Source organism: Rhinolophus hipposideros (assembly GCF_964194185.1).
Source record: "Rhinolophus hipposideros genome assembly, chromosome: 5".
NCBI lineage: Eukaryota > Metazoa > Chordata > Mammalia > Chiroptera > Rhinolophidae > Rhinolophus > Rhinolophus hipposideros.
Genome location: NC_138051.1, coordinates 70,864,490 through 70,888,975, shown reverse-complemented (window position 1 = coordinate 70,888,975; position 24,486 = coordinate 70,864,490). Strand labels below are relative to the sequence as shown.

The following is a 24,486-nucleotide window of genomic DNA, read 5'->3' as shown; positions in this document are numbered from 1 at the left end:
TTCTGACCGAAGGCGTAATATCCAAAAATGTGCCGTGATAGAAACAAATGTTGTTCCCCAGATAATTGTGTTACAGCTTACTTTAGGAACCATCCAATGTACGGCTGGTTTTGTATGTTTCTGTTCTGTGCAGACGATGAGATCTAGTTATCACCTTTCCAGATCAGGATGTACGTGTCATTTGCCAACCCAGACAGCCGACCTCCATGTTAGGCCTCGTTAACACTGCTCTTAAAAATGTTTAAATCTTGAGTTAATACTGGAGATAGGAAACCCATTCAGAAAACAGAACGCAGCCACAGCACTGCATTACGTCCACCACCGAGGCAGGGCATATATGCTCACCACCTCTGCACTTGCCCGCGTTTCAGCAGGGGCACCCAACAGTGTTCACACACACATTTCAACAAATCCTATTTCTCCAGAAAAAAATGAGCATGAATTCCTGAGCCAAATTCCAGTTCCGAGGATTGGAAAAACAAAATATTTAGGTGCAAAGGGGAAGTTTTTTCCCGCGTGGCCTATTTTATATGGAACCAAACAAGATGAGAATTTGACCTAAGAGTAGCTACAAATTAGAAGTTCTCTTGTGGGGACTGTGGGTAGAATTACAGAAAATAATCGAGGCGAACAGTTTTTCTTTTATCTTAACTAGCGATAGATCAGAATATAATACTTAAGAACCCTGTCCTCTTAAAACTAACAAAATCAAGCCCGGTTTGCATCATTCTACATGTCAGACCTATATTTTACAATGTGACGGAGGCTTTAAATATCAAATTCGTGCATATGGGATAATTTACACTTCAGTCCTATTCTCTACATGCTAAAAGGTTTACAGTTAAATTATAAAGGGTCTAGATCAGCGCAAGTTAAAACAATTCCTATGCCAAAGTGCATGCTATAACTTAAAATAAACTGGGATGGTTGAAGGATCCGAATTTGTCCTGAAACAGATGCTCAGACCTGTGTGGACAGCTGTCAGTTGCTAAAAACACTGCACAAATTCTGTACAATTGCATCTTTTTAAAATGACTAAACACCTTTATAGTAAATCAATTACTCCAAGATCTTGAAGCCCTGGTGTGGGGTCATGGCCATTACAATACATTTGAGCTAATTGCCTCTTTGAAGCATTTATGTCGCCGGAGGACTTCCATTTTGCACACAGCGTAATCACGTCTCTTCCCTGCCTGTCAAAGGCTGGCTGCAGACACCACACACATGCTGACACTGGGAAAGAACCCATCCCCCGATGGCTGAGCACACACACTCCACCGCCACCATCTCACCCGCAATTTCTATTGTAACCAAAATGAGAGAGCTAGAGAGCAAGACACACAGAGACAGCAGCTGCCCGTCGGCCATAGGCAGAGCTGATGACTGAAACGGCACTTACTGTTGATGAGAAAAAATCATTCCTGATGTTTAGCAAGAGCTCCAAGTTCCCGGCTGCACCTCCACCTCCGGGGACGAGGCAGCCCCTCCCCCCGCCGGCAGGCCTCTCCATTCACTGGTTCAGCATCTTCCACAGGCCGCCCTCCTGCAGGCTCCCGTGGGCTCAAGGGCTCCGCTCCCTCACAGCCACAAAGCAATGCCGATAGGAAAGGAAGCGACCTGCTTCGCTGCTAACTGCAATTTTTAATGTTTTCTCCCTTCCAATAAACAATGTCTCTGGCTCTTTACACACACACACACACACACACACACACACACACACACACACACAAGGTCTTTGTTCTGATGCTACAGGATTGCAATGCTAGGGGAAGAAAGTCAGTGTTATCTTGGCTATGGGTTATTTATGAAGTGCTATAAACCAAGGAAAGAAACATTTTAGATTGGGGTGCGGGCAAAAGGATTTCTGTTCTCGTCAAATTAAATGTCTCTGTTTCAGGTTTTAAAGAAATGGTGAAATCTGAAGCTCCTGAGTCCAACAGGAATGCCTTCCTCACCTCGTCTTAAAGAAGAAATTTCCCTGGGGGGACAAGGGGTGGGTAGTTCCACCCTGCCTTTTTAGTCCTGTGCATCCTGGCTTAGAAGGGGCAGAGTTCATTTTGTCCATTCTTCTGCTTTTGGCAGAAAAAATTCCATCTTGTAGTACAAATGGAGTTCAAGAGTTTGCAGAACAAGGATGAAATTTTGCAATTTTCCTTGCTAGCTCCTGCTAGGATTGACCGTACCGTGAGTATATAAAAGTTCGTCCACATCCCTGACTGTGGTTCTCTGCGTGATCCTGAGAGGCTCCGCTTCCTGGAGCACCTTGGTTTGTGTCCAGCCCCTTTGAGGCTCAGTGCCAGCCTTATTTTGAGACTCAACAATGTCAATAATTTTTCACGGCCCCTAAAGCCCAACACTGAGTCATTGTTGTATCCCCAACTTGAAACACAGTGAGTACATTCTAGACCAGTGAAATTAGGAGTGCAGATGTGGAAATAGTTCTGCCCAAAAGAAGCATCTGCCTTGTGCCTATATGCTTGGCTGTCCCTGGGACCTGCTACATAGGATCCGGCAAAGCTCAGTACACTGGACCTATCTGATGCTGGTCATCAGGCTACTGATTATCCATTGAATCCAGCAATTAATGATGGCTGCTGTGTCCTTGAGGAAGTGCCCCGACCCTCAGGAGGGCATTTCTCTAGGGTCCAGGAGCAGCAGCCACCTGTTCCAGAGGTGGAGTGATGGGGTTGATAGAAAGAAAAAAGGAAAGGAGGGAGGCTGACCTGCTATCTGGCTCCCCCTGTGCTAAAATCTCTAAATCCTTCCAGTCCCACTGGATCAGGCAATCTGCTGAGAGCAGAGTTAAGTCAACTTTATGACTAGCAGCATTGTTTGGTCTTCCAAAATAACCTTGAGAAAATACAGATAAAGGGAGAGTAACGAAAAACTTTATCAGTTTAAAAAGGCACATATCTCCCTGCCCATTTTGCAAGAAATGAAGAAACAATCTTAACACATAGTTGCCATGGTAATAGCTGCTGAGTTTAAATGACAACATTTTAATTGCTACTATTATAAAGTAGGTGGGCTTTTCAGGTTGGTAGGTGAAATGTGAAAATTATGTTTAGTTAAAAAGCTTTTTCACAGACAAGGCCCTTTTGATAGCAAGAGACAACCTAGTCTAACTAGGAAGGGACGCTGTGGTAGTATGTCTAAGTCCCTCCTTCATAACATTGGCTTAAGGATACCAAGTCGGCTGATGAAATTAGGACAAAGGTAACAACATTCAGGACATTTTTTTTTAAAAGAAAAAAAGCCCCACGTCCTTTTTTCTACAATGAACATTTAGGAAATTCAGATATGCAAAAAAGAAAATTAATATCATCAATGATGACAACACCAACAAGTAACCAATGTACACATTCTGGGTTATGTCCTTTGTGTTCAGCTGTCTCGTCCGTTTTAGGCACAGAAAGCTTTGACTAGATTATTCTCACACATGGCTAGAAAGAGTCTTTAAAAACAGCTGCCAAAAGGCTGTAAGACTTGCTCACAGTCAGTGGCAGGCTTAGGATTTGTAACTCCTGGTGTGGCACCATGTCACTTCACCCAGCTGCTCTCTCTAGCTTTGTGTTCCCAGACCTGCATCACTGGCAATACCTGGGCACCTGTTAAAAGTAAGTGCACATTCTCAGCCCAACTCAGACCTACAGAATCAGAAGCTCTGCGAGTGGGGTCAGCACCCATATCTTCATGAGCCCTCCAGGCTCACGAACCAATGCTCTAGAGTAAATGGTCAATTCTACATTGAGTTCTACATTTTAGAAAAATTCCGATAAGCTACCTTAAAAAGTCAATGTCTCAAAGTAGCCAAGTTCTCTTTCCATGCATGGTGCAGTGGCACAGACAGATGTTAGCTCCATCCCCGCCCTGACAGAATCACTTCTGCCGTTGGGTCAGTGATTTACCCTCTCTGAGCTGCAATGTTCCAAAACAACAGGGCTTTTTTTTTTCCAGTGAATTAAACCTGATTAATTACAGTGTTAGATTTCTGAATACCTTTCCAAACTTTGAAGTTAAAGGCTTGTAGTTAAAATCTTGAAGCCATGAGTCTGGGCACCTGTGTAGGATCTGCCTCCAAATCTCGTCATTTTCAGCAAGGGACGTTGTCCCCTCCCTTAGGAGTGAAGCAGCACAGTACCATGAGCAGAACAGAAAAGGGTAAAAGGAATCTAGAATTCAGGGCTGCAGGTTCTGGTTGGTGCTATTCAAACCGAAATTCTGACGTCTGTGCCTTACCTCCCTGTTCCCTGATAATGATATGACCAGTGTCAGAGATCAGACGTGGAACTAATTCTACCTGAGACCGATTTAAGGCAGGTCCAAGCTTGCTGCCTCAAGCCACAAATTCACCTGAAGGGTAAACTCAATTAGGAGTTTCCTAAACTCTCAGTCATCTGTCTCAGCCTGGCCTTTGCTTTATTTCCTCCCTACTCCCTCAGTTTTGAAGGGATTTGGTTCTACTCATTTCAGTGTAACAAACTAGAAGGGTCTAGGGTAACAGGGAGCCAACACAACTGCCTGAGTTGAAATCCTGGTTGCACACCTTTTGGCTGTGTTGTTTAACTGTGGGCAAATGATTCAACTTTAGTGCCTCCATTTTGTCATCTGTAAAATTGGACAATGGTACCCACCTTTCAGAACTACAATGAAGATTAAGTGAAATCATACTGTTAAGAATACAGGGTGGCCGGTTAGCTCAGTTGGTTAGAGCGCGGAGCTCTTAACAACAAGGTTGCCAGTTCGATCCCCACATGGGCCACTGTGAGCTGAGCCCTCCACAAATAAAGTGAAACAACTACTTGACTTGGAGCTGATGGGTCCTGGAAAAACACACTTAAATAAATAAAAGATAAAAAAAAAAAAAAGAATACAGCTGGTAGACAATATATTTGCTATTACTTCAACTCCTTATTTTGCCAATTGCTCCTTCCAAAAAGACACTGAAATCTCATCTGTTTTTTTCTCTTTTTCAACAAAGAATTGGCTGAAGATAGCAACCAGAGAAGAGGGAGGAAAGCAAACAGCCTATTAGACTCTGAAGTGATATGAGAAAGCATGAATAAGAATGGACTGTCCCCCTAGTCTTTAGGAAGCAAAGATCTAGATTTTTTCCTGAATGACCTATGAATAGGTATGATGTCACCATGCCCTTGATTAGTGCCAGGTGCCCAAGAACACTTAGGATATAAAGACGATGTCACAAAGACATACTAGACACAATTCACCCAACAGGAACAAACCATTTTATTATGTACCAAAATGTTTATTCATTTCAACAAATATCTGAAGCACTGTTCTAAGTGCTGGAAATAAGATACTCAAATACACTGGTCTCACGGAGGAAAGACCTCTCACTATTAGGCACAACTGAGAACCCTCTTCCACTCAACAAACATGCTACTTAGAGTCTTCTTAGGGAAAAACAATGATAATAACCACTCAATAAATGCTGGCTCCCACACGCTGGTCCTGTGCCACATGTGAGACACAGGCCATTTGTCCTCACTGTGGCCTCTGATGTCAACAGTGCTGTAGAGACATGATGCAGACGTGGAAACTGAGGTCTTAGAAAGATTAAATCACTACTCAAGTTTCCACGATGAGTAAGCAGTAAAGTCAGGATGGGCTCAAAACCTGCGCTCTTAGTCCTTGCTTGGATTACAGCCACGGATTTCAATGGATTTTTTTCAACAGGTAGTAGAGAGAAGTTGAATTCAGCCTCTATCTCTAAGTTTATAAAACTGCTGGATTATTTTAAAGGAAGACTGGGCTCGGTTTCTAGATCTGTGGTGAGGGACCACTGTACCTAGCGAGTAGGAATCACTTTTAGGTGATTCCTACTTACCTTGATCCAGTGACATCCAAAGGACGCTGCCAGCCAACTCACCCTAATATTTGTCTTCAGCAAACCCTCTGCTGCTAAAAAGCCACGAATGATTCAGACTTCATAGGACATCAAGTCTCAAGTTGAGATTTAAGGTCGTCGAAGACTCTGCCCCAACCTACCTTTGGAGCTTCATCTCCCATGCCATTTGTCATTTTCTGAACATCGTCCAACTGCTTTACATACCTTTGTACTCACAACATACACGTCTCTGCCACCAGAAACACTCAAGAATCCCAGGCCCTCATTCAGGACCATCAGGGAGCACCACTCCTCTGTGGGGTTCGGGGTTCTTCCTAATCCCCTCCCCCGCTCTAGGAAGATGAGATCTGAGCCCTCAAACCACTTGGCTTTACAGCTGCTCAGATGTCTGCTCTCATGAATGTAATTGACTCATCTTACTTCCTGTCTGCAATTCTCCTAGCACTTAGTTGGTGCCTTTGCTGAAGGATCAGGTTTGCTTATGGTTTACAGTAAACAATGAGGTAAAGGACATGCCAAATCATTCAATGCCAATAATTATTATACATTATTTTCATTACTCCCAATACTTAATTCATTTTACAGGTTCTCTTGTGTATTCCACATTATATGCGTGTTCAAAACATAAAAGACTGGCTCAGCCCATGTTTTTTGTACGCCAGGTGGCAGTTAAAAAAATAAAAACAAACACATTAATTGGGGTCTCTTGTTGGAGAGAGAATTTGAAAACGGAAAATGTTTAAATGCTTTGAGTGTTATCACCATCATCATTTTGTGAGGGGAGATAAAACTGCCAATCTTGTTTCTGCTAAGGTTGCACGAGAGAACACAGCTTTGATGTGTAGCTGCAACTGTGCCTCTTAGGTCCACACACCTTAGGACCAGACGCCCACTGGACACCAGGCATGCCCGGCACACACAGAGGATCTCTGCCTCAAGTGTGCCAAGCCCCCGAGGTGGCAGCCGTTGGGGACCTACAGACCACATCTAGAAATCAGGCCTCTGCCCTGACCTACCTGCATTTACCACATACAAGCAGGGACAGGCAGACATGATTTCAACTGGGGAACAACCAAGTCCTAACGCAGAGTTAGAATTTCCAAATAATACCTCCTCAAGGATCTCTTTTCAAAATAAGTTTCTAACTCTTGTTTAAACCCAATCTAAATCATGTGAAACTTTAAGCTACAGAAAAAAATTATTCAAGTGGGATATACTAAAATATAATATTTCTGTATTGTTGAGAGGGAAATTTCCACTCATTTTCACCCAACTTTGCCTTTATTTGTAAGTTTATAAAACTGCTGGATTATTTTAAAGGACGACTGGACTCAGTTTCAAGATCTGTGCTGAGGGACCACTGTACCTGGCGAGCAGGAATCTTACCTTGATCCAATGACATCAAAAAGATGCTGCCAGCGGTCGTTAATTTTGTTGAGCTTGTCCTCAATCTCAGCTGCTCTTGTCGTGTTGCTGGCCTTGATCAACTGGTCACCCATTTGCTTTAACTGTAACTTGTTTTCACTGAACACATTTATTTCTTCCATGCAGTCCTGGCAAAGGCACCAAAACACAAAGCACAAAACATAAAATTACTACCCAAAATTCATTTCTTTGCCAGGCACAAGCACACAGTTGCCTCGAAACTTTTTAAAAAATTGAAAACCTTCTCATACCTGTTAATACAACTGTGCAGCGAGTAGCTAACAAGTCAAACAACGCCCACTCAGCATAAGTGCAACATGTAAGGCAGTAGTTACTTTCTTAATTCAACAGCCCTAGTTCTCCCTCACAGATTTCTTCTAATCTAATCTATTTGCGAGTCCAGGATGACTGAGTATAACTAAATTAGCCTAATGTCAGGAAGAGTTTTCCCGAGTTTAACTGAGTGGTCAGAATGTTCCTTCTACTTTCCCCTGTGGGAATTAGTGACCATTTGACAAGGGGAGTTCCTTCACAGGAACAACTAGAGAAGCCACAACTCACTTGGGGTGTGAACCGATGCTTAAGGAGATGGGGACCCCTTCTCTGGCTAGACTTCCTGAGAGAAAGGAACTCCCCTCCGTACACAGCACCATGCCCACCTGGAATGGCCCCAGCCTTCCCCTCTCTCTGGAACCCTCACTTACCAGCTCTTCTCTGAGGAGGAACAGACATAGTTCCTTCAAATTTGTTATTGGAAACATACCTATAACATGCTGCTTTGAGCAGGGAATAAGGAAGTCAGACAATTCTGTGGTCATAACTGCACCCATCTGGATACTCCTGCTTACCTTCTGTAACTTTTCAATCATTTCTTCAATACTAATATCTGCTGTTTGTAGAACTTTGTTTTCCATCTGCACCAGCCATGCACACAACTCTTTATTTTTTTCATTGAACACAATCCATGAATTGAGTCTGTCTTCAATCTCCTGTTTGCGTATAGCCACCTGGAAACAAAATGTATTTGGCAGCTGAGTACAGGCAGGAAGGAAAATGTTGCCTTTCCCTTCCCCCCATCAAAAGGACTACGAGTTTCATTCACTTTAATTAGTAGCCCTATAGACTTAAATTACTATGTTTCTGCCTCTTAAACTCCTAAGGTTAACATCATCAGAAGTTTCTTACTCCTTTGACAAATGTCATAAAAAGCAACAAAATAAAGATTGTACCTGAACTGTAACTGAACAAAACTATTCAGTGTTATCCAGTATTATCAGGTTGTATTAAAAATTAGAAACAGGAAAGGTTAAATGAATACAACAAGCATCACCCAAATTTCTTCTGTTCCTTGTTTTTTCACTGTACATTTGACCACTTGCTACATGCTAATTTATAACTTTATGATCCAAATCCTTTCCCTTTTTAAAAATGATCAAGTCATTATACCTCCTTAAGGCCAATGTCCTGCCTATTTAATTTAAAAATTCTAATACAAAATTACAATGAAAATGTACCATTTGTAAGCAAATGGACCACAAAAATCAAAGCAAAATAAGATTAAAAAAAACAATGCACATCACTCATTAATTCACCTTCCCATAATGTACTATGGCTTTGGATAGAAATCGTGGAAGTGGGACCAAATACTGGTCTGCAGCAAGCAGGCTGACCCCAAAATACTCAGTGCTCCATTATACATAAGCAACCCTGAAGCTGGTATCAGCACAGGTCTTCTCCTCCTTATAGGGTTCAAATTTATTACTTCACTAAATATAAAGAATGCAAATCAGACTTTCTAAATTTATAAAAATCTTAAATATCTTTAGAATCTTAGAGTTAAAAGGGGTAGCTAAGAGTCCTTTTGGTAAAGCTTTAACACCCCACTTTACAGATGGGGAAACTAAGGTTTAACTCCCAGAGGTTTTCCTGGTATGTACAAAAAAACCCTCTGCTATTTTCATGAGAGGCAGAAATGTCTAATGCTCGTACACCCACCCAGCCAAATGTGTTAAAAAAATACAAAGAACTATCCCCTAAAACACAAGTTTTGTGTTTATGTTCCTCAGGGCATCGATTTATCTTAGCTTTAAAAAATCCTGGCATTTTGTACAGTGTCATTCAGGTAAGGTTCATAACGGTAATTAGGAAAACCTGGGCCCTAGTCTTTGTTGCTTAACTTTTAGGATACTTTTCACATTTTCTAAATATTTTCTTTTATGTAAAATTTGAATGAAAATTCTAAAAGGACATTTAAAAGTAAGGTACATTGTGAATACTAAATACTAAAATCAAGAAGGAAAACTGTTTTTATTAAAATGCTTTCAAAAGTGTCTGAATTTTAACTCTTAAATACATCTCTTCTTAAGTCACAAAAAATGAGATTAAGGAATTTATTTTTCTTAGAACTACATGTTCTTAAAACAAAGATCTATCTGAACCCTTTAAATTCCATCCTGATCCTGTCACAAACACACGCTGTGGAATACTCTAACCACAATCCAATTCTTAATCAGTAGAAGTGAACGGCTGAGATTCTCAGTGTAGCAGTTAATCATTTACGGTAAGAGTTTTAAAAACCAGCTCCTTGAAATAAACATCAGATTGTAGGTGAATGCAGAGTTCTCAGATAAAATGCCCCCATGCGACACTATCACTCCTGCTGGTTGTGGGGCCTAGAAGAGATGCTGCAGAGATTCTGCTCTAAGGCCGGACCAGATCTCTTCCCTGATTCTAATATTCCGATTAGGACATGTCATCTACACAAGACAGAGAGCAGGGCCCACACAGCAGCTCATAATTGCAATCCATCCCCCCCACCTCCCAGAGGATTTTTTTAAAAGCTCATTAAAAATGTGTGAAGTCCCAGCATTGAGTGCTGGAGAAACAAAGGGTCAAACCTGCTAAACCATGTTCCTGCCGTCCAAAGGACAGCAGCCGGCCTGGGCTCCCACTGAAAGAGGCCTCCGGTTCAGTGCAATTAAGCTCCTTTCTACTTTGTCTGGCCTTCGGGGACATTTCAATAAACTCCAGAACAGCCGTGCCCTTTAGTTAACTGACTTACTCTTAAGCAGAGATCCTCCCATTGTCTGTGCAAATGCTCTATTTGCTCCTTCAAAACCACCACGTCCTCCACAAGAACGTGCTGGGCTAAGTCGGTCTTCATAATGTGAAGTTCTTTCAAGTTCTGAGTCCAGTTAGCCAACGACTTCTCTAGTTCCTGCATTTAAACACAAGGGGGAAAAAATTTTAAACACAACTCAAGCTGCTGTTGTTTCCAAACCTGTAGGCTAATCCTTTGATTGGATTCTGGGGGAGGGGAGGCCAGGAAAGGGGGCGGGACCTTCCAAATGAGAAACAGTCCAGGGAGAGTGTCTGCAGTTATGACTGGCCAGTTTACCACCACCTTTTTCTCAAAAGAAAACTTTTCTACCTTTATTTTCCTTCCCTCAGGCAGTTCAGATTTTTATACAATTAGTTCTGTTTTAAAGTCATGTAGGTATTTACCTTTATTTAGAGGAAAGCAACACACACACACACACAAGCGCGCGCGCATGCTTTTAATTCTGAAACTTACATAAATATTGTATAAAGTGTGATTTCCCATTTTTTAAAACACCTAAGAAATGCATTGTTGCTACTGTGGCAATCATAAAACAACAGCTACTGTTCAAAGGGAATTATTTTGGCTTCCTAAAAGAAAGTTAAATGAAGGAAAAAAATAAGTTGTTCCTTTATAATTGGCAGAGATTAGTTAGCAGAAAATTTATCTTAGCCCTGGAAACATTTATTTTTTTTAAAAGAAGTATTTGTCAAATTTAAGCTTTCTGAATTCTAAGACTCAATCAAGAAAATTACTTTCACAACAAGGGAGATAAAAGGAAACAGCCAGAACACTCAAGAATCATCTGTATTTTTGTGGTGATCATAATTCTTCATACTTTCACACATTTGAAGGGTCTCCGGTCACTCCAATCTATTGGAATCTGAGACTGCTTTATTTACATCAGAAATATGGCTGAGGTGACAACAATAAAAATGTGTTAATTCTGATTGGTTTTCAGAGTTCTAAAAGCTGCAGTGGCAAGATTTCATAGCTTGCCAACAAGAATTTACATTTAATAAAATGGTCTGGAGAATTCTTTTTAAAGGTTTCATGGAGATTAAGGAATAACATCTTTATCAGAGATCATTACCTTACGTTTTTGTGACCTAGTTTTGGCCTCATGAGTCTAGTAAAGTGGATGAAAGCAGATTCTGCAATGGAAACACTTCATTAGCTACATAACATACAGGGGCAACCTCATAAGTGGACTTACACTGGAGGAGACTGGAAGGCAACTGTTACTGAACTTCATACACTGTTTCCCTGCTCAGAGCTAATGGCTTAGATGCCTCCACAGTAGGGAGGCGTGTTTGAGTTATCTGCAGCCAAGTTTAAATCAATTTGGTTTTGGATATTTGGTTGGCTTCCTCTGACAACTGAAAGAATAATTAATTTTGAATATGGACATTTTTATGATTCTTAACTAATACTGTCAAAATGTGTCCTCATAGGAATGACTCCATATACTTTTTGGTGTTGAGTTTCACATATTTTTGGGGGGCAAATTTAATACGTGTTGTAACTCCTAGTTATTGTATAAATTTAGATTTCAAGTCTGAAGTGCTACCCACTCCTTCACCTTGATGCTTCCAGAAATATATTTAGTTAATTCCTACTGACACTTTCAGATCTCAGACAGAAACGTAATTAATTCCTCAGAGAAAGCTTCTCTGAGTCATTGGACGAGGTTGAGACTCCTGTTTTATGCTCTCATGGTTCCCTGTCCTTTTCCCCTCTAACACTCACAATGCTTACAATTATTCTCACACATGCATATGCACATAGAGGGACTCTTTGGGTCACAGGTGTCTCTCCAGGGGTCTGAACTGCCAGCTTCATTCTGGCCGGCTCTGTGGCGACCTTGCTCACAAATGCCTTGCCCAGCACCTACCCCAATGCCTTGTGTACAGTAAATTCTCAGATATCAATACGAATGATTGAAAGGAAAACAATCTGCATTGTCTTAGTAGCTTCAAACTTAGTAGCTTCAAATAAATATTAAGTGTAAAATGCAAGGAATCAAACAATAAATAGAGTGAGGTCTAATGTGGAAGTTTATGATAGCTCATGCTCACTATTTGTGCAACCACTTCAAAAATCATGCTTCTGTCTATAAATTAAAACACTCCAGATTTGCTATCAAACTAATTGCAAAAGAGAACACATCAGATAAGTTTCCCTTTCTTAATGTAACCAGCTAAACTGTCTATATTGCAAAAATACTTATAAAATTCCAATTATTGATGTAAAACTTAAGGTTTTTTGGGTACACAAAGTGGTGCCTTGCACAAGCCTTGACTAGACTCTCTAATAAAGCATGACAGCATTAAAGTCCCTGCCTGTGATTCAATACCAGTGGAACTGTCAAGTCCCATTTCTCTACACTGCCATGTGGGAAAAAGGGACCAAAAAATGCGCGCGCACACACACACACACCGGGGGTGCCAAAAAAAGTACACAAGTAGACACTTTGGTCAACGTTGCTCAAGCAGTAGTTCACTGAAATCAAAAGTGTCTGGACGCTGACGGTAACCACTTTGAGCACCTCTTGTAATTGCAGAAGTCAAACGTGACTTGTATTCATCTTTTGTTATCGGTATATATTATTACAATTTTAACAGTTTTTTCTTTTCTTAAAATGTGTATACATTTTTTTGGCACCCTCTGTATACTGGTTTTTCCTATGCATACACACATATGACAAAGTTTAATTTATAAATTAGGCACAGTGAAAAACTAACAACAATAATAAAATAAAACAATTATAATAATACACTATAATAAAGTTATGTGAATACAGTCTTTCAAAATATTTGGAATTTTCCATTTAATATTTTTGAACCACAGTTGACCCCTAGTAACTGAAACCACGGAAAGCCAAACCATGAATAAGTGGGGAAGGAGGGACTACTGTATACCTTTTGCCACCTTCTCAATTTTGAACTATGTGATGGTATTACTTATTTAAAAAATAAAACTGTCCCAAGGACTCAATCGTTTGACAAGCTTTATGAATACAGACACTATAGCGGTCACTATAGCAATTTTACTAATAGTGAAAGTTAGTACATAAACTAAAATATATAAAGAAATCACACACACACACATACCCCGCCCCCCCCCCCAATTATTCCATGCAGCAATTTGGCTATAATTAGAATATAATTTTCCAAAGAGGAAAGTAAAGCTTAGATTAGTCAAGTGGCTCGTCTTATCTCCCCTAAGTGACTCAGGGATGATAAGCACTGTCCTTGACAGGCCTCAGGTTACTGGGGATCTTTTGGAAGATGGTCATTGGTTGAATGAAATCTATGCGCTTGGCCTTTCTCCCTGATTCTTTCCACTGAGGGATAGAATGCAAAGGCTATGCAACCTGAAAGGATCCCACTGGAAACTGAGAAGTTTGATACTTGGGAAAAATGATGCCTTCTTATGAGTTTACAGTTTGCATTCTGCACTGGTTTCTGTACTTTATGGACGGAAACTCTATGAATCAACTGAGAGAGTGACTCTACATCCTCTCATTTGTTATTGAAGTGTTGATTTAAACCTAAAGATGTAGAGATGATAAAAACTTTGAAAATTATGGATAGGTAGAAACCTTCTTAACCTAATAAAGGTATCACCAGCAAATAACATACTTAATGGTGAAATGTCAGAATCATTCTTTTAAAAATCAGGAATAACACGAAGGAGCCAGCCATCAATCTACTCAGCATTGTTCTGGAAGTACTGACCAGTGTAGAAAGAACAGAAAAAAAAAATATTTAAAAGGAAGAAACAAAAAAAAGGTCATTTTTCTACATAGACATCAAAGCATATACAAATTATTGAAATTAACCAAAGAGTTTAGGAAGATGGCTGAATATGGTATCAATATACAAAAATTAGTGGCATTTCTAGGCACCAGTAAAACAGATAAACAGAAAATATAATTAGAAAAATGCAGTATTTTCAATAGCTTCAAAAATTACCAAGAAATAAATCTAACAAAAGATGCATAATATTACATAAAGAAAATTATAAAACATTATTGAACATGACTGAAAGGAGAAACATTCCATGTTCAGGAATAGGAGTACTTATTGTCAAAAGATGTTAATTTTTACCAAATTAAGCTATAAATTCCATACTATTCCATTAAAACTCTTATCAGGACTTTTCATAGTTTGACAAACTGCTTCTAAAAGTTGTGGAAGATCAAAGACCCAAGCCAAGGACCTCCATACTAATGTGGGAGAACAAAATATGAGTACATATGACACCTGAAATGAAGATTTGTTATAAAAGCTGAGTTAAGTAGACCAACGGAAAAAAGAACCAAGAAACAAATCATGTGTATGTGGAAATTTGATATTTGACATTGGACTATTCGATAACTAGGCATAAGGACAACTGATTATCCATATGAATAAAAAAAAAAACTGGATCTTTATCTCAAGACATGAAAAAAATCAATTCAAAGAATAAAGATATAAATGTAAAAAACTTGAAACTTTCAGCAGAAAATGTAGGAGTATATTTTTGTGACTTTAGTATGGAGATTTCGCAAAAGAAGTAAAAAACACAAATCATAAATGAAGATATCAATATTCATCTATATTAAAGATATAAAAAAATTCATCTATATTAAAATAATAAAAAATCCTTTGTTCAGCCAGTGACACCAAGAAAAGTAGAAAAACGAGCTCTTGGATGGGAGAAGACATTTGCTATGTTTATACTCAACAGACAAGAAGTGTCTACAATAAATAAGCAGCTACTTCTAATCAGTAAGAAAAAGACAAACAACCCAACAGAAAAATGAGTAAAGGATATAAACATGTAGTTCATAGAAAGGCAAATCTTAAGGGGCAATAAACGTGAAAAGTATGTTTACCTTACTAGTCATTAAACTACAAAAAGACACCTTCTCACATCTATCAGACTATCAAAAGTTAAAAAAATTGACAATACCAAGTGAGTGGAGAAGGAATAAATTGGTTTACATTGATAGACTGCATACAATAGAGCAGTGAGGATGAATGAGCTATAGCTATCATCAACACACGTGACTCAAAATCATAACGAGGGGAAAAAGTTGCATTACATGTGTTATTATATAATATGGTACTCTTTATAGAAAGTTTAAAGCAAAAGTAAGCTATATTTCATTGAGAACTACATACACGTAGTAAAATGACAAAGAAATGCATAGTAAGGAGGTAAAGTACATTGGAAATCGTACAGGGCACTTTAACTGTGTATGTAATGTTTTATTTTTCAGCTGGGTGCTGGTTCCATGGCAGTTTGTCATCTCATTTGTTGTGTTAGAAATATTTTGCACACCAGAAATTTTTACATGAAGAAAAGAGATGCGAGGAAGAGGACGCTAATTTCTAGCACAGCTTGAAGTATGAGGCTACTCAATTCTTCCTATTTTTTTCGATTTGATCACTGAAGTAACGGAAGGACTGAACATTTTTTAAAAAAATGTTTCAATAGGCCCTTGATGTCTTTTAAACATCAAACCTGCAAATAGAGAAGTAGGAAGCTTCTGACCTGGGAATTTGACTGGTTCAAATTCCTATCTGTAAGTTTGCCTTGTCAGCAATGCCTAAAATATCCAGGAATTTTTGCTAGTGTGATATTAATTAGGCAGAATATAATTTGGAAGGTTTTATAAAAAAATGTTGTAATTAACCAAAAAAACCCTCAACCTATTGGCTTCCAAAAAAAATGAATTCTTTAGTCATACTTTACTCTCATTTCAAAGACAAGGTCATTTGATAAGGGAACAGCTTTCAATGTAATTTCAGAGGATACATCTTACATTACAGAGGAGAACTAAATAGAAAGAAGACTCAGGAGAAAACCCCTGAGATCCTAAGTAGTGAATTTCGGCAAAAGTCTCTCATTTGCACACGTGGATCTCAAAAAGCATGGATCCTAATTCCTTTAGAGACCAGGATGCTTTGCTAGATAGAAGATAGGGAAAATGTTTTCCAACTGAACATGAAAACTTGGTTTTAACACAAAGATTGAAAGACAAACAATCACTCCAACTTCTCAGAAAACAGTTAAGTGATTATCTTGAACACTATCTCAGCTTTCAATACCTTAATCAACTCTTTTTCTTTGTGGAGGTCCTCATGAAGTTCTGGAAGAGGATCTTTACTTTGTGCCTTTAAAACGTGCAGCCTGCTTTTCAACTCTTTGATTTTCTTTTCACACTGGTCCCAGGTCTATTTGAAAACAGTATTAAAATTGGTCAGTACTTTGCTATTTCAGAATGAATCGTAGAACCAGAATAATTCATTTAATCCATGTACTTGCTCAATGAATTGTGTTTTTGTAAACCACACTGAAACCCAGTTCCTTGTGGTGAACAAACTGTGGTCTAAAAGAGCAGATGGGACACCAATATGGGTCGATGCCCACTTTGCAGCTTTACGTGTGGCTCACTTCAACCATTGGGTTGGTTGGCTCTGACTTCAAAATACCATTTACCCTGGAATCCCACAGGATGGTGGTGGATGTGGTTAGAGGCACCAACCTCTCTGGAGTTGAAAATCCCTATATATCTTAAGTTGACCCTCCACATCCAAAGATTCCCAACTGTGGATCGAAAATACTGTTTTTGATCTTCAGCTGGTTGAATCCACCAATGCAAAAACCAGGCATGGGGAAGGCCTACTATATTTATTGAAAAAAATAGTAAATGGACCCGCGCAGTTCAAACCCGTGCTGTTCAAGGGTCAACTGTCGTAGGGCATTGGTGGTATAGTGGTGAGCATAACTGCCTTCCAAGGGTCAACTATATGTCTTCCTCCCTGCCCATATCTCTGATCTATAGAATCTTTCTTTATTTTGGAAAAGTTCACATTTGAAAGGCTACTATAAGGATTAATCTTTAGCATTTACAGTCTTGGGCATGTGCTACGTACAATAGTAGCATAAAGCAAAAGCACTCAACCACTTATCTTCTTTTCTAATATCATCCCTCTGCTCTCCCTCTTCCCTTTTCTAGAAATAGTTTGGCTTTCATGACCTTGTCACAGTCAAGCTTCTCTCACTCTACATTTCTCACCACTGCTCTGACAGCCACCATCTGCTCAAAGCACTTACGGTTTAGAAAGCATTTTCAGCTTCTCTGTCTTATTGTAACTGTAATAACCTTAGGAGACAGACAGGGCAATTATCACTATTATCATATTTCAAATGTGAAAACTGAGGTGCAGAGAAAACTGAATGGCCAAGGATATGAGGTTAGAAGCAGCTTAGTCAAGGGGTGACCTAACTAACACTACAGGTTCCCTGGCCAGGGCCATTCTTATCCACCATCTACTTTCCTTTAACCTTTTACATCACTGAGCAAATAGTTGCCTGCATTTTCATGTTCAGGGTGTTTACAATTGATTCATTAGGATAAGTTTCTTCTCCCAAGACTACTAAAAGTAGACAAACATAAAATCAAACACTGTTCTATTCCTCAGTACAACTGATAACCAAACATACATGGGTAGGCCCCATTCTATGGTGGCTCCTCATGTAAGGGGAGGCCACTTGTCCAGCAACATCAACTCTCTGGAACACAACCAAGAAGAAAGCAGAGTGAGAAACAAAACGATGAGTCCTCATCTCCCCCACCAAACCATTAACTGCATTTACCATCATGCTTTACAAACACGGCAGGTGCTTAACAAATGTTTGCTAGTTAATGAATATCACATAATCTGTATACCAAATAAAATTCAGATACTTTATTCACAGGAGAGATGCTCAGGCCCTACCTCAGCACATATTTATTCTTTATTCAGAAAAACATCTCTGAAAGGCTTGGCTATCTGGTTTTGACACACAGACACAATAGATTAGAGAGGAGAGTGGGCTATGAGGAGTAGGCATGCTCAGAGAAACAGAAAGAATAGAGAACTTCAGATTTTGTTTTGTTTTGCTTCAAGTGTACAAAACAATGTAATAGTTAGACATTTACACCCCTCACAAAGTGATAACCCCCCTCCCCCAACCTACAACCCCTCTGACATCCTATATAGCTAGACGGCTTCATATTAAATAGAGGAAAAACCATTAAAACCACAGAAAAATCTCAAAGAGCATAGTAGTATAAGGGCTAAGTTCAAAGCATCTCAGAGTCCTTGAGAATAACTTGGTATTATATCATAACAAAATAATGATTGTCTGAATAATGATTCCTAATAAAACATTTCAGTTTTTAAAGATATAAATTATCTGGGAAATTCACTTATATGGAAAAGTGCTTTCTCTGATGATAACAGAAAGATGAAGTATCACTGTGTTTATTTTCAGATACTATACCCAAGGACAAACCATATGTGGAACATTAACTTTGTATAAGTTTCCTGTTTTCATAAAAGCAAATATAAAATAGAAACTCAAGTATTTATATACTTCATATTGAGCTTTTTCAACGCTATTATTATTATTCTATATTAAGTAACTAGTATAATTCATGGGTTAGGAGGACTCAAGGTCCTTTGGAAAACTCACAATATCATCCTAAAATCATTCCCATTGTCACTCAGCCAACAAAAATTCTATATGCTACGTGTATCATAAATGGAAAGGAAAATGGTGAATTCACCTCGACAATGCTCTGGAAGTGTTTAGTCATCTCTCCCACTCGGAGCTTTGTATCCTTCCAGCTGTCCTGAAGTTGATTGATTCTCTTGTCAATAGAATCTTTATTTTCCAGGTTAGCCGTGTTCTGTAACTTTTCCCCAGCGTCCAAGGTTAGTGCATAGGTGGTTTGCCATCTCTGAAAATGAATTTCTTTATTCTAAAAAAAAAAAAAAAAAAAAAGTGTGATGTGCTTAAGCCATTTCAAACTTTGCAAAAGATCTGCTCCTGCTCTGGTCTTCCCTGATTTGGTCAACAGCACACTATTCGCCAAGATGCTCAAGCCAGACACCTATAGTCATCTTGATTTATATTTTTATTTACCTACTACATCCAAACCACTAGCGTCCTGTACATGCTACCTACAAACATATCCTTCTTTATCTTCCCCGTGATCACCCTTGTCTTATCCATCATAATTGTCCAAGGCTATTGAATAACCTAGTTGGTTTTGGCAGATGGTATTTTTCACAAAATGGCCACAGCAATATTCCCAGTCCCACATGCTCTTCCAGAATCTTTTCATTCCCCATCAAGTGGTGGTGCCTGTCTCCTCCTCTTGATTCAAGGGGACATGCAATGGCCCTGATTAATAGAAGGTGGAAATGACATACATGACTTCCAAGGCTAGGTCTAAACAGCAGTACAGCTTTTCCCTGGATCTCTTTTTCTTGGAACATGTGCCTTTGAAGCCATGAGCTGCCATATAAGAAGTCTGGCTACCAGAAACCTCCATGTGGAATGACCACGGGGAATGATGCCCGAGGAGCCCCAGCTGTTCCAGTTCCTAGCTGAGTCTTTCCAGCGTAGACGCCAGACATGAGAGCGAGCCTTCAGATGAGTCCAGCCCCAGCCACCATCTGGCTGAAACTCCCTGAGACATTAAGCAAAAACCATCTAGCCGAACCCTGTCAACCGCAGAACTATGAGAGACAATAACCAACGATGGTTGTTATAAAGGAATAGATAAGTAATACACTAGGAATTCCTGCTCTCCTTTGGCTCCTCTACAATCCATTCTGCTCAGAGAAGCCAGAAAACTTTTAAAAAAATACAAATAGAGTCATGCTGCCCACTCTGCCAACTGAAACTGTTCAAAGGTCTCCTATTACATAGAGACTGCAATCCACCAGCTACCACATCTCGGCTACAAAATGTTCCTCGCTCCCTGCCTCTCAAGTTCATTTATTATCACTGCGGCCTCACTGGCTACACTCTAGTCCTACTAGCCTTCTTTCTGTTCCTCTTTGATAAGCTTGCTCACATTTTGGGGATTTTGGAAAAGCCATTCCCTCTGAAAGGCTCTTTCCCCAGATCTTTGCATGGCTAGTTCCTTCTCATCATTCAGGTTTCAGTTTAAACATCACATTCCCAGAGATCATGTAGTCTAAAGTAGTCATCCAGCCCCTCCGTTACTGGCCCTGTTTTAATTATCTACATATGCCTTATTGCAATCCGGTATTTTCTCGTTTGTTTATTAATTTGTCTGATTGCCCCATCAATTAAATTAGTATTTTAAAAAATAATTTATTTTTCATTTACAGTTGATGTAAAATATTATATTGGTTTCATGTATAAAACATAGTGATTAGACACTTATATAACTTATGAAATAATCACCCCGATAAATCTAGTACCCATCTGACACCATAAAGTTATTACCACATTATTGATTATATTCCTTATGCTATACTTTACATCCTCATGACTATTTTGTAACTACCAATTTGTCTTAATCCCTTCACCTTTTTCACCATACACCCAACCCACCCCAAATCTGGCAACCATCAAAATGTCCTCTGTATCTATGAATTTATTTCTGTTTTGTTTGTTTATTTTATTTTTTAGATTTCACATGTAAGTGAAATCATGTGGCATGTCTTTCTCTGACTTACTCCACTCAGGATAATACGCTCTAGGACCATCCATGTTGTTGCAGATGGCAAGATTTCATTCTTTTTTATGGCTGAGTAATAGTCCACTGTCTATATGTACCACCTCTTCTTTATGCACTAATTTATTGATGGACACCCAGGCTGCCTCCATATCTTGGCCATTGTAAATAATCTGCAATGAACATATGGATGTACATGTCCCTTTGAAGTAGTGTTTTCAGTTTCTTCAAATAAATACCCAGAAGTGGGATTACTGGATCCTTCTTTACCTTTATTTTAAAGTCTATTTTGTCTGGTGTTTAAGTATTGCTACCCCGGCTGTTTTTTTTCATTTCCATTTTCATGAAGTATTTTTTTCCTTCCTTTTCAGTCTGTGTGTCTTTCGATCTGAAGTGAGACTCTCATAGGCAGCATATGTAAGGCTCTTGTTTTCTTATCTATTCAGCCAGCCTATGTCTTTTGATTAGAGCATTTAATCAATTTACATTTAAAGTAATTGTTGATAGGTACCGTGTTTCCCCGAAAATAAGACCTAGCCAGACAATCAGCTCTAATGTATCTTTCAGAGCAAAAATTAATATAAGACCCTGTCTTATAGTAAAATAAGACCGGGTATATTATATTATATTATATATTACATTACATTATATTATACCCAGTCTTATATTATAGTAAAATAAGACAGAGTCTTATATTAATTTTTGCTCCAAAAGACGCATTAGAGCTGATTGTCCAGCTGGGTCTTATTTTTGGGGAAACATGGTATGTAGTTATTACCATTTTATTATTTATATATATATATATATATATATATATATATATATATATATATATATATATATATATATATATATATATATATATATTTCTTCTTCTTAAAGAAGTCCCTTTGACATTCCTTGTAATACTGGTTTGGTGTTGATGAACTCCTTTAGCTTTTTCTTGTCTGGAAAGCTCTTTATCTGTCCTTCGATTCTAAATGATAGCCTTGCTGGGTAGAGTAATCTTGATTGTAGGTCCTTGCTTTTCATCACTTTGAATATTTCCTGCCAATCCCTTCTTGCCTGCAAAGTTTCTGTTGAGAAATCAGCTGACAGTCTTATGGGAGCTCCCTTATAGGTAACTACCTGCTTTTCTCTTACTGCTTTTAAGATTCTCTCTTTGTCTTTAACCTTTGGCATTTTAATTATGATGTGCTCTGGTGTGGTCTGAAGCAGGCCACCTGGTGTGTTGGTTCTGGGGCCTCTTAGGAAGGGCTCTCTTGCAGGCCGTGGTCAGCTGCTGCCTGTGCCCTGCCCGGGGCAACTTGGTATGAGTTACAAAGCGATCTGCAGATGGTTGCCACTTGTGTTGGGCTTGCAGGTGCCTGGGAGAGGCTAAGCTGAGAACAGAAGCCAAGTTGACAACTGAGGACAGCTGCTGCTAGTGCCAGGCTTGGGGCTGCTTAGCAAGAAGTATGGGTCATGCTGAGGCCAGATGCTGCTTTTTTGGGGTTTGGGACCAGCCTCTTCCACATCTCCACCTTGCCTACCAGTCTCAATGTGGCTTCTTCCATATGTCCTTAGTTATAGAACTTCTGTTAAGCTAGACTTCAGGCGATTCTTAATAATAGTTGTTTTGTAGTTTAGTTGTAATTCTGAGGTGGTCATTATAGGAAGCAAGCACAGTGGTTACCTTCTCTGCCATCTTGACGGGAAAAATTAGTATTTCTCCTTTATTAATTTGTCTGGTTGTCCCCATGAGAATGGGGTGGGGGTTTCTCTTAGTCTATACCATACTCCTTGTACTTAGAATAGTGACTAGCACAGAGCAGGCAGTTAATGTTTGACAACTAGATAAATGAATGAGGAAAGCACAGGATTCCAGAAGGGCGGTGTTTCGTTTAGCTGTACCTCTAGAGAGTGGTTCTATAGCACAATGGAACATGCCCTGGGAATTGCCAACTAATGATTCTAGTCCTATGCTCATTAAGCACCTTTCTGATAGAAAACTTTGTTGCCAAAATGAATTTTCCCTTCAAGAGTAAGCAGAGTCCCACTGTAAACTACACTGGTGGTCAATTTAAATATTACTCAGTACCTTAAAAGCTTGGGTGGTGTGAATGTCACCCAAAACTTTCCCCACTCTACCCACCCACCTCTCTATTCCATCCCTACCCCCACAGCCCAAGAGAGCCTCACTCTTTCTGGGTGAATGGATAAGACTGGGTTTCTGACCCTACAAGGCTAGGTAGGGATCAGGTGGGTAGGGTTGTGGTGATCCTACGCAGATGGCTTCCCCATTGCAGAGAGCACACTTGAACCAGGATATCATGGAAAACATAAAACCTGAGGTGAAGGAACGCTCCAAGTAATGACCACCCTGTCACTCTCACACTGCCACCCTGCATGCATTACCTGCAGCTCATGGATCAGACTTCTAGCTTGGTAGAGGCTATAGCAATTCTGGCTCTTCAATGCAGACAACAGGTGCTTGGTGTCGGTAAGGAAGCGGAGCAAGGCTTCCTCGGAGGTGGTAAAGTACTGCCACTGCCTCACCAGCCCATTGGCCTCACTCTTCCTCTGCTGAACTCCCCAGGCGGCACTCTGCCACTGGTCCTTCAGCTCAGTGAACTTTGAAACAAATTCCGGTCTTGGATAAAACAGATGGTTAGAGAATCCTGACATGAACATGTAGAATAAATAACTATCACAGCATAATAGAAACTCAGATTTGCTATTGATATGTGCAATTTACATGAAAAAAAAACACCTTAAAATCTTAGCACCATTCAACTTAAATATGATGGGAAACTTGGAGCTGGAACAGGGGCAGCATGTGGGTTGGGAAAAGCTTTTAGCAGAAGATATTTGCATATGATGTGGTATTTTGCTAGCATGCATGACAACCATTCTCTTAAACAAATTGCAGCTATTTTAATATCCACTATGCTGTATGAAAAACTACATACTGGATAAGTGGGGAACAAATGAACAGGTAGATATCTTGTAATGTTACCAATACTTTGAGGGTTGTACTTTATGTAATTTCATCAATAAAAATATACTTTCTGCAACTACTGAACGAATTCTTTTCCAGATAAATGACACCCTTCACATGACAAATGAGGCCTTTTATTCATTGTGGGAAAAGTCATGCTTTGCTGTACTGATCAAATCAAAATTAGCTCATCTTCCTGGAATTGTCTTGAATTTATTACTTCAGAGCCAGTTAGAAATGGGCTTTATATTTCTTAGATACGCTGAAAGAAGATTCAGAAGCATATGTGTGGTGATAAAGAGGAAACACCATACCTATCAGGACATTTGGAGAAGTATTTAAGAGGCCAGGCCACTTTCCAGCTCTGTTGCCATGGGTACCAGTTGTGTAAGCAGGCTCAGTTATTGTCACCAGGCTGCACTAAGGGGTTCTGCTCAGTCTGACTGGCACTGCCCAGTGACCCCAAGCCCATGTCCACAGCATAGAGAGAAATCCCTTCTTTCACAACTATGACATAGCTACTTGTAGGTACAGCAGCGCTTTCAGAATTATTTTTTAAATAGCAAAACATCATG

At 39.5% G+C, this 24,486-nt stretch overlaps 1 protein-coding gene across 2 annotated transcripts in view; it reads right to left on the bottom strand.

Annotated features, from left to right (window-relative positions):
* The window catches only part of SYNE2 (spectrin repeat containing nuclear envelope protein 2), a 235,057-nt gene that overhangs the window by 25,888 nt on the left and 184,683 nt on the right, over positions 1 to 24,486 (bottom strand). The window contains exons 94-99 of one of the 2 annotated variants that reach the window (XM_081049461.1): positions 23,329 to 23,563; positions 19,003 to 19,197; positions 16,496 to 16,621; positions 10,356 to 10,511; positions 8,143 to 8,301; positions 7,256 to 7,422 (exon numbers count right to left, since the gene is read on the bottom strand). In XM_081049461.1, the coding sequence (XP_080905587.1) occupies positions 7,256 to 7,422; positions 8,143 to 8,301; positions 10,356 to 10,511; positions 16,496 to 16,621; positions 19,003 to 19,197; positions 23,329 to 23,563 (1,038 nt within the window). Of the gene's footprint in view, positions 1 to 1,399; positions 1,534 to 7,255; positions 7,423 to 8,142; positions 8,302 to 10,355; positions 10,512 to 16,495; positions 16,622 to 19,002; positions 19,198 to 23,328; positions 23,564 to 24,486 lie in introns of those variants that run through there. The other variant, XM_081049462.1, reaches the window with a different exon arrangement.